This window comes from Dromiciops gliroides, chromosome X, assembly GCF_019393635.1.
Source record: "Dromiciops gliroides isolate mDroGli1 chromosome X, mDroGli1.pri, whole genome shotgun sequence".
NCBI classification, from domain to species: Eukaryota; Metazoa; Chordata; class Mammalia; order Microbiotheria; family Microbiotheriidae; genus Dromiciops; species Dromiciops gliroides.
This window is the reverse complement of record NC_057867.1, coordinates 64,680,418-64,691,023: the sequence shown is the minus strand read 5'-3', so window position 1 is coordinate 64,691,023 and position 10,606 is coordinate 64,680,418. Positions and strand designations below refer to the sequence as shown.

At 50.1% G+C, this 10,606-nt stretch overlaps 1 protein-coding gene across 4 annotated transcripts in view; it reads right to left on the bottom strand.

The window, feature by feature from the left end:
• Positions 1–2,594: 2,594 nt before the first annotated feature.
• Positions 2,595–10,606, bottom strand: part of NSDHL (NAD(P) dependent steroid dehydrogenase-like) — a 39,071-nt gene continuing 31,059 nt past the window's right edge. For all 4 annotated transcript variants that reach the window (XM_043973583.1, XM_043973582.1, XM_043973585.1 and 1 more), the window contains 4 exons: positions 8,780–8,908; positions 6,060–6,202; positions 3,191–3,293; positions 2,595–2,930 (listed from right to left, as the gene is read on the bottom strand). In XM_043973583.1, coding sequence (XP_043829518.1) covers positions 2,598–2,930; positions 3,191–3,293; positions 6,060–6,202; positions 8,780–8,908 — 708 coding nt within the window. In that variant the 3' untranslated portion in view covers positions 2,595–2,597. The remainder of the gene's footprint in view (positions 2,931–3,190; positions 3,294–6,059; positions 6,203–8,779; positions 8,909–10,606) is intronic.

Below are 10,606 nucleotides of genomic sequence, written 5' to 3'. Positions count from 1 at the left end.
GCAGAGGGCCCTGCAGAAGGAGTGAAAACCCATGAGGCAGCAGGTACAGTACTATGAACTTTATTTAGAAGCAAAACCACAGCAGAAAAGTTCACTCAAAAGCGCGTTGTTCCAAGTATCCCACCAATGAGTAGAAAAGGATGAGTGATGTCATGGAATGGCTCCCTCCTCCACCAAATGCCTCATCGGGCATTGTTTGACCCTAGGGTCTCAAAGGCTGTGGCCGGTGGGCAGAGCCTGAGCTCAAGCAGGCTTAGCAGGCTGGAAAAACTCAGAGCCTGGGCCCAGTGATAGACTGGGCATCTGGTCTCTGAGGGGCTTAGCTCCACAAGGTAAGCCACCAGGGAATGCATTCTTTGTTGGCCACAGCAACTCACGGAAACCATATCCTAAGGCATAAAAAGGCTTCAATCTGCACTGGTAGACGACAGTTAGAGGGGGGCTCCTTGCAGAACACAGAATGGGGCTCTTCCCCTCACTAGGTAACAGAAATAATTTACACGCGGATTGCACTTTACAAAGTACCGTCACATGTCATCTGATATGAACCTCACAACAAACCCTATGAAGGAGATAGGGCGAATGGGATCATCCCCATTTTATAGATGTAGAATCTGAGGTTCAGAGAAGGGAAGCAATTTGCTCAAGATCACACAACTAGGTGCCAGGTGAACACAAAGTGGAGGGGGGGCAAGGGAGCACAAAACGGAGGTGGGGGCTACAGCATAAGAGGGAGGGGGCTGAATGGTCAGAGAGCACAAAATAAGGGCTGTGTGGGCGGTCCAGAGAACACAAAACTGAAGTCTGGGTGATCAGAGCACAAAATAGCAGTAGGGATAGATGTCAGAGAGCACAAACTGGCAGTGGGGGTGGGTGTCAGAGAACACAAAATGAGGGTGGTATAGGAAGGCAGGAATCACAAAATGAGGCTGGGGGAGGTCAGAGAACGCAGAGCTGGAGTAGTGGGAGAGGTCAGAGAGCACGGAATGGGGGTAGTGGGACAGGTCAGAGAGCACAGAATATGGGTAGTGAGGGTGCTCAGCCAGCACAAAATGGGGATAATTAGAAAGGTCAGAGAGCACAGAATGAGAGTCATGGTGGTCAGAGAGTACAAAATGGGAATAATCGGAGACATCAGAGAACAAAGAATGGGGGTGGTGGGAGAGCTCAGAGAGCAGAGAATGGGGGTGGTAGTCAGAGAACACAGACTGCGCGTAGTAGTCTGAGAACACCGAATCAGGGTGACGGGGCAGCTCCGAGAGCCCAGATGGGGGCTGGTAGTCTGAGAACACCGAGTCGGGGTGACGGGGCAGCTCCGAGAGCCCAGACGGGGGCTGGTAGTCTGAGAACACCGAATCGGGGTGGCGCGGCAGCTCCGAGAGCCCAGACGGGGGCTGGTAGTCTGAGAACACCGAATCGGGGTGGCGCGGCAGCTCCGAGAGCCCAGATGGGGGCTGGTAGTCTGAGAACACCGAATCGGGGTGGCGCGGCAGCTCCGAGAGCCCAGATGGGGGCTGGTAGTCTGAGAACACCGAATCGGGGTGGCGCGGCAGCTCCGAGAGCCCAGATGGGGGCTGGTAGTCTGAGAACACCGAATCGGGGTGGCGCGGCAGCTCCGAGAGCCCAGATGGGGGCTGGTACTCTGAGAACACCGAATCGGGGTGACGAGGCAGCTCAGAGAGTCCAGTAGGAGGGTGGTAGTCCGAGAACACCGAATCGGGGTGGCGCGGCAGCTCCGAGAGCCCGGTAGGGGGGTGGTACTCTGAGAACACCGAATCAGGGTGACGGGGCAGCTCCGAGAGCCCGGTAGGGGGGTGGTAGTCTGCGAACACTGAATGAGTGTGAAGGGAGAGGTCGGAGATCACAGAATGGGGGTGGTAGTCTGAGAACACGGAATGGGGGTGGCGGGGGAGGTCGGAGAGCCCAGAATGGGGGTGGTAGTCCGAGAACATGGAATGGGGGTGGCGGGGGAGGTCGGAGAGCACAGAATGAGGGTGGTGGGGCATGTCAGAGACTACAGAATAGGGATGGTACAAGAAGTCAGAGAGTACAAAATGGAGGTGGTGTGGGTGGTCAGAACACAAAATTGAGGCAGGGATGGGTGTCAGATAGCACAAAATGGGTGGGTCAGCGGAGGCCAAAGAGCCTACAATGACAGTAATGGGGGAGGCTAGTGAATCCAGGATGGTGGTGGGGGAGGTCACAAGAATGGTAATAAGGATGTGGACGGGTGATGGGGTGGTCAGAGCGCAAATGACGATGAGGGGAGGCCCAAACAACAGCAGAATGGAGGGAAGGGGTAAAAGAACAGAAAACTGTCACCGTGGTCAGGGCAAGGGGGAGGTGGAATTGGCAGCTGCCTTATCTGAAGGACACACAATGGGGGCTGGTTCTTACAAAGGTCAATACTGTCCCTTCCCTCCCCCAGAGCAGTACCGCTCAGAACAAGGCAACAGAAGTTCTACCCTTTTGCCAAAGAGAGGAGGCCCCGGTCCAAGAGAAACCTGTTTTTAGTAGCAGAGGCCCAAGGTGCAGGCTGGAAATAAAGAGTGAGCTATCACTTCCCCAGGGGGATATTTGCTGGGGGTGGGGGCACTTTAGTTGGCCTTGCGCAGATGGTAGAAGCTCTTCACGGTGAGCTCTATAGCATGGTCCAAGGTGACCAGTGGCTGGTAGCCCAACAGCTTCTTGGCTCGCTCACAGCTGTAGTAGTGGTAGGTGCCAGCCAGTGCCACTCGCATGGGTGTGAAGGTAGCCTTGACCTTGATGAGAGGACTGATCACCATGATCACCAGAGACAAGAAGAAGGCCAGGTAGTAAGCCAACCAGTAGGGGATGTGGTATTTTGGAGCCTCGTAGTTCAGGCCTGTTAGAATACGGGACAGGAAGGCCCAGAAAGGGATCGGCTCGTCATTGGTGATGTGAATAGCCTGGAAATGGAGAGAAAAAGAAGAGAGAGGGAAGGAGGGAGGGAGAGAGAGAGATATTAAGAGAAAGCAATACAGATGGCAACCAGGGCCAACAATTGCAATGGATTCCAGGTTCACCCAATACTGCTTCTGCTTTAGATCACAAAACAGTGTCTTAAGCAATTTGAGGATCTGCACCCCAATGCAGGCAACTTGCTTGAGAGAGGGGCCTCTGTAAGCCCAAGGCTGTCACATGAACCTTTTGGAAGGAGAACACTTACCTGTCCACACAAGCCAGAGTCTGAGGAAAGGTGTTCTGCAGCCAAGATGTGGCCATGGACCACGTTTTCCACAAAGGTGAAATCCACTAAATTCTTCCCATTCCTGCAAAGATAAAAGGAGAAGCTTGACTTTGTATCTGGAACACGTAAGTGGAATTCGGGCCACGAGGTGACTTCGACGTGAGGGCCCATCAAAGTGTGGCTGCCTTTTGGGGCTCCTGGAGATGCTACTGGATTTCTTCCCAGCAGCCCAAGGTATGCCAAAGCCAAGGGTCTCCAGAGGCACTCAAACAAGACAGCTGGGCGTTTCCTGAGCCAGCTGGCCAGTCATCCTTGTGGGCGTGCTATGTTTCATTTTCCTTGTAGATTCTAGTTTGAAGGAAAAACCCCTCTCTGACATATCCCTTCCAGGGTGAAGTTGAACTGGTGTTTTGCAGTTCCTTATAATCCTCCCCCCCCCCCCACTCTTCCTGACCCTGCATAGAGACAGGGTGTTGCACAATATAAAGGAAGACTGAAGTTCAAATCTAGCCTCAGACACTTCCTAGCCGTGTGACCCTTGGCAAGTCACTGAAGCTCTGCCTGGCTCAGTTTCCTCATTTGTACAATGAGGATAATAACAGCACCTACCTCCCAGGATTTTCATGAGGAACAAATGAGATAATATTTGCAAAGCCCTTAGCCCAGTGCCTGGCACATAGCGAGTACTTAAGGCCTGCTTGCTTGCTTCTTTTCCTGTTCCCCAAAGCAAGAGATGGAGCACCAGAGAGAGATAGCGATCGAAACTGATGAAAAGAGGAGGCAGCTAGGGAGAAGACTCAGGGCTAGGGAGGAAAGAATTCAACAGATGAGGTCAAAGGTTGGCCTCACAGCATTAGATGTAATTGGGAGGAAAAGAACCCCCCCCAAACCCCCAAACTGGAAACTGCTGAAACATCTAACAATAGGGGAATGGTTAAATAAGTTGTCATACATTCATGCAAGGGAATACAATAAAGTAATTAAGCCAGACAAGTGTGTGGAATACAAAGAAATCTAGAGAGACCTTTATGAAATAATACAGAGCCAAAAAAAAAAAAAAGCAGAAGAAAGGAGTCATCTCAAATTGGGCCAAGGGAGAAAAAGTGAATGAGAATGAACAAAGGATCCCAACGGGGACTAGGAGGAAGGGACAGGAATTCATTTAAATGGAAATAGCTCCCTCCAGACGGCTGTTTGCATTACAGTTGGGCCTCAGTTTCTTCATCTGAAAAAAACATGGGGGGGGGGTTAGACTATATGACTTCCAAGGTACCTAGAAGACCTAAAGCTGAGACCCTATGTTCAATGTGAACTTTTTAATAAAGCATTAAAAAAAAGACAAAAAAAAAAAAAAAGACAGCCAGGGTTGAGAAAAGAAGGGAGGGCGGGGAATTTCAAAGATCTGTGGCTTAAAGACTTCTGGAAGTTGTGAATATCCCTCCAAGAACACAGGCCCGTCCTCTGTGGGGGTCTAGCAAACATGTTAGGCATTGGCACGGCGGGGGTGGGGGAGTGGGGGTGGGGGTGATGTCAAAGCCCCTCTCCTCTTTGGATATCTTCTGGTTTTAAGGACCTTGTCTCTCTAGAGCCAGGTTCTTGGGGTAGTTTTTTTTTTTGGGGGGGGTGTCCAGTGGAGATTTATTTTTATCAGTTACAACAACAAAATGATCATGTTTGGATGCCACCCCCCTCAGTCAGTACCTAGGGTGCTATAAGAAGTAGCAATCAATACATACAAAATAAATCTCTCCTGGAAACAACACAATTTTAAAAGCCCTCAGAATTCTATTTTCAAAATATTTCCAAGAGGGTAAGATTCCTAGAGAATGGAGAATATCACACATGATTACCAAAGAACTTTTAGCAACAATGAAAAAAAAAGGTAACTATGAAGATATCACAACTTCCGACACATAAAAACTCTAATATCTTTAGGAGAATCATTTAGGAAAGCACCAAGAGCTCCTAAAACACGAGAAAGGAATAGACTTTCTCTTAAAAACAAACAAACAAACCAACAAAGAAAAACCAAACCCACAAAAAAACCCCAACCCTCCAAAAAAAACCAAACCCCAAACCCCAAACCAAACCACTGCCCCTCCCCCCAAACCCAAACAACTATTCATTTCATTTTTCTCTTAAATTAGCAAGCATTTAGTAGCTACCTTTAAAGCAGGCTTTCCATAGTGCATCACATGCAAAGGGATGCTTTGGATGATCAAATCAGCGGGCCCCTTGCTCTCTTCTTTTTCCACATTACTTATGCCTCCTAGGAGAGGCTGTGTTACCAGAGCAAGTTGAGCACTGGCCTTGGAGTCAGGAAGACTTGGCTGGGAATCCTGCATCAGACACTTCCTAACTGCGTGATCCCAGGCAAGTCACGTTACCTCTCAGAGACTTGCTTTAGCCTCATTGGTGACAAGGAGATAATAAAGAACCAACCTCATAGGGTTGATAGAGGGATCAGATGAGAAGCCCTTATGCAATGGAAACTTCATGTCAACTTTATTATTTATTTATTATTATTTCTTTTAAATGCCAACTTTTATTATCCTGGGTTCTGGTACAGGGAATAGATTCTAATCTGGGCTCCTTTCCATAGGAGCTGCAGGACTTTGAGCTTGTCACTTAAGTTTTCTAAGTTTCCCCATCTGTAAAATGGGTTCACTTGACTGACTGTGCCCTAGCTATCTCACAGGGCTGAGATGAGGGTTAAATACAATAATGCTGTGAGAGTACACTAAAAATTGCCAAGTATTCTGTAAGGGCAGAAAAGTGGTAGGGAGGGCAGCAAGTAGAGGTAGCAGTGATGTGGAAATATGGCCGAAGGAGCAGCCGCTAAGCTTACCCAATCATAAACTTCATTCTGCCACTCCTGGCTGCCTCAACAAGGATGGGGACCAGCTGCTGGTCTCTTGGGCCAAAGATGCCATGAGGGCGGATTGCTGTGGTTAAGAAATTACTGCTGGGTTCATTGGCATTCAGCACCTCCTGGGAAAACAAAACAAAACATCAGAGGGCACTGACAAGGCTTAGGCTCCGGCCGCAGATCTGAGAAGCCATCAGCATCTGCTGGGCAAGAACAAACCTAGAGCCCAGTACCCTCTCCATGATGGAAGGAGGAGCAGGCAGAAAGGCTGAAGCAGCACAGGGGATCAACTGAGTGTCCCAAGTCATGGAGGAGAGGAGCACACTGGGTAGAAACCAAGGAGGGAAACACTAAGTTGGGCACTTTGGGTTCTAAGGACAGAAAAGGGAAACCTAGGGTTCCGGTGGCCACTGGCTCCATGAGTCCACAATGAGCCATGGCTGCCAAAGAGGGGGACTCTGGGATTGATATAAGTGTCCATGTGGAGGGAAGTTCTCATTCCCCAGATTAGAGTTTGAAAGGGATGCCAGAGAACCTGACAATCAGAAGGGGAAAAACCAGGCAGTCCCAGGTGACCTCACCCTCCTCACCTCACCCCACCCCACCCCAGGATATTTAAAAAACTACGAAGCTGACCCACAGTTAGAGTTTCCTCTATGCTTCATGGATAGCCAAGTCTTCCTTAGCTGGAGCACTTTTTGAGTCAAAGAACAGATAGAGCAGTATAGTGCATCAGAGAGTGTGTCAGATTTAATGCCTGAAGACCTAGGTTCAAATCCTGCCTCTGCCACTTATGCCCAAGTGAGCCATCTCTGGGCCTCAGTTTCCTCCTCTGTAAAATGAAGCAGCTGGATAAATAAGCTTGAAGGTCCTGTCCAGCTCTAAATCTCCGATCCCATTAACATTAGAGATTTCAGGCAACAAGACACGGGCTACTTTGTACTTCAGTGGTCACTGATGGGCTAGCCAGACACCAAAGAAAGTAGGGCAACAAGGGCCCAGCTATTGTTCCTCAAAGAAATTCAGCAGTCCACACCAGGAGAATACAACCGGTGATTCTCAGCCCACACATTACCTCACTCATACATTCTTTCCCTCTTTCCAAAGCAGGCCTTAACTGTTTGTGTGTGTGTGTGTGTCCCAGAGCCCTCTGGCTGTCTGGTGAAGCCTCTTGACCTCTTCTTAGAATAATGCTTTGAAATGCATCAAATAAAACACACAGGCAGGCATACAGAGGAAGCAATTATACTGAAATACGGTTATCAAAAACAAAACCCCAAAGCCCCAAGCTTACAATCCCCTCACGTGAAGAAGCCCTGCTCCAAAGGGAGGGCCAGGAATAAATGGATCTTAGCCTCCAGATAGTCCTAAATAGAGAGAGAATCCTGCCTCCACCACCATCACTGAATTAGCTGTGTGTCTCTGGACAGCTTGCTTGGCCTCTCTGCGCCCCAGTGTCCTCTTTGGAGGAATGAGGGGATCATCCCAGATGCCAACCTCTGACCTCCTTCTAGCTCCAATCACCAGCTCTCCCAGTCAGAAAGTTTCCTGTGAGCAATCTTACAGAGGATCTCACTGACCTGTGCCCCCCCCCTTCCCCCCCCTCCCACGTCATCTCCCATCTTGGCTGTGGATGGCAGATTTGATAGGGGTTTCTCAAACCTGTTCTGCCAAATGGAAGCCCTGGGAGATCCTGTGAGTCGGGCATAATTTCTACTCAGCAACATTGAGCAACACACAGAAACAAACAGGGGCCCCTTTTCCAACCCCATGGAAAAATAGGGCCCTACTATATTTCCAATCCTTGGGCCTTATTTCCTAGGCGCCACCCTCATTTTTCAACAGGTTTCTGAGTCTTGTTGACAGAGGGGGCGGAGCAACTCAGCCAAAGGGGCAATGTGTGCTCAAGCAAGCTCTCAGGGGCCCCTTTCCAAGGGGCCTGCCCCCGATCTGTAGCCAGAAGGGGCCCTGGGGCACCTAGAGGGGGAGCCTTGGTGCCTGACTCCCCCAGCCAGCCAGCAGGGCCTAAGGCTTATTTGTCCCCTGGGGGAAGTTGGCCCTGTGCAGTTTGCAAATGGCTTTTTCAAAAATAAAGAGTAGAAGCCAGCCCCAGCTTTTACAAAATAGTCCAAAGATTTTTGGGAAGCTAGCAAAGGTAATTCAGTTCAAAACTGACTGCTCAAGCTGCCAGCTGCCTGCTTTGGGGAAAATGTTTTATTGAGACTTTCTCTACCTCCTTGTGACTGACTTCCCAAGGATTTGCTCCCTCCCAGCCCTCCCCCTCACCTAAATCCTCCCCAGTTGTAACAAAGACCGACAAGGAAGCAAAACAAATCACCAGCGCAGGCAGGCAGGCAGACAGGCGGGCAGGCCCATCTACCAGGGCTGGCCTCCGCCTTGGCCCCACTAGCCCAACACCTCCCTCCCCACAGAGAGGTGGCTGCCTCTGATTTCTCTTAGTAACCGAGTAAACAACGTACACGTGTTACCGTACAACTGCTTTAACATTTCTTAGAGGGAGGTGGCAGCAGTTGGGGGTGGTTCAGGTTTTACCCTGAAAATCCCAAGAGCTCTAGCCCGCCACGGTTGGAAAGATTTCTCAACCAGATTAAAGCCAAAGACCCCAGGCGGGGCTTGGGCTGCTACAAGGGGCCCTTTCTGGTTGTTCCCCAGCCAAAGGCCCAAGAGCGGGTACATACTCTCTCCTGCAAGATCTTGGTCTCAGTGTAGTAGTCGATGGGTTTCATGGCATACGGGAGGTCCTCAGTCCCATTCTTGATGTCGACGCCCTCAAAGACGACACTGGCACTGCTGGTTAAAATGAATTTCTGCCAAAATAGAGAAGATGCTTTTTGACTGAATGAACCAGGAGTGATTCCTACTGGAAAATTCCCATTTCCTCATTGCTCGCTCCTACAGGGCCCCAATGCTTGCCTCGGAGCCTCTAGCTTCTCTTTCCACCGTGTCCCCCACCCACACACAAAGGAAACAAACCAAATGGGAATGGGTCACCTCTAACTACATTTTGCAGCTCGGTGGATTCCAGGCCCCAGTCTCAGAGAAGACACTCTTCCTATTTCCCCACCTTCTAGCCTTCCGTCAATCCCACTCTCCCAGAGGTCAGCACAGTCTGCACCCACACAATTTAGCATTTCATTAGAGGTCGTCCTGTCCTGTTCTCTAATTGTTTCATGTGCCTCAGCTTTGCCTTCTCAAGCCGACTGTAATGTCCCTGCTCTTAAGAGCCAAGCCTTCCCTCCCTCCCTCTCTCCCTGTCTCTCTCCCTCCGTCTCTCTCTCTCTCTCTCTCTCTCTCTCCCCCTCTCTCCCTCCCTCTCTCACTCTGTCTCCGTCTCTCTCTCTCTCTCTCCCTCCCTCTCCCTCTCTCTCTCTCCCGTCTCTCTCTCTCTCCCGTCTCTCTCTCTCTCCCGTCTCTCTCTCTCTCTCTCTCTCCGTCTCTCTCTCCCTCCCTCCCTCTCCCTCTCCCTCTCTCTGTCTTTCTCGCTCTCCTGTCACTGCTGCGCCCCCTCCCCCGCAGTACCCCCCTCCCCTCCTGCTCTGAGTACAGAGCAGGGGCCCGGAGTGGGCACTTAATAAACACTTGTGGGCTGGTTAATGGATACACAAGCTGCCATTAAAGGTAGAACTGCAAATCCCCCGCCCACGCTCCTTGCTGGCTCCAATCCTTTTTATTTTTTTATTTTTTTATTTTTTTTTTTGCTTTAAGTCCATAAAGAGGGATGGCAGTTCAGAGTCCATAGATTTAAAGGCAGAAGGGACCTCAGAGGCCTTAAGCTTTGACTTTCTTATTTTACAAAGGGGAAAAATGAGGCCTAGAGAGGTGATGTGACCCAGAGTCCCACAGGCAGCAGCACACCTGGATCTCTGAGCTCCAAAGAGAGCATGTTGTAGTCTCTTTGCAAATTTAAAAAGGTACTAGAGAAAAAGCTGGCCAGCACCGGCCCTGGATTCAGGAGGACCTGAGTTCAAATCCAGCCTCAGACACTTGACACTTACTAGCTGTGTGACCCTGGGCAAGTCACTTAACCCTCATTGCCCGGGGAGGGGGGGAGGAAAAAAAAAAGTCAGAGTTTTTGGGCTTCCATCATTCTCCCTTTCCCTCTTCACTGGGGTGCCCCATGGTTTTCCAGCTAAACAGAGTGGCCGGGCATAGGGAGATGGACCTTTGCAGAGCAGAGTATAAACACCCAAAGGGGCAGCTCTGATGTAAGCTCTCCTGCCATTAGGTCAGGCACCAAGGGATGCTAGGTGGCCACGGGGACTTACTTGGTCTTTATGAGAAGGGACTATTTCATTCTTCTTCCCTGTATCCCCAGCACCTAGTGTCATGCCTGGCACATAGTAGGTACCCACTAAGTACCTGTTGGTTGATTTATCTGGAATCATCTGGGTAAATTCCAAAGTGTTCAGCTGGTAAGAACAGGAACTGAAACTGAGCAGCTTCATTCGAGGCATGGGACTTTGGGAGAGGGTTTGTGGGGGGTGGCAGGAAGCATAGGCACATGT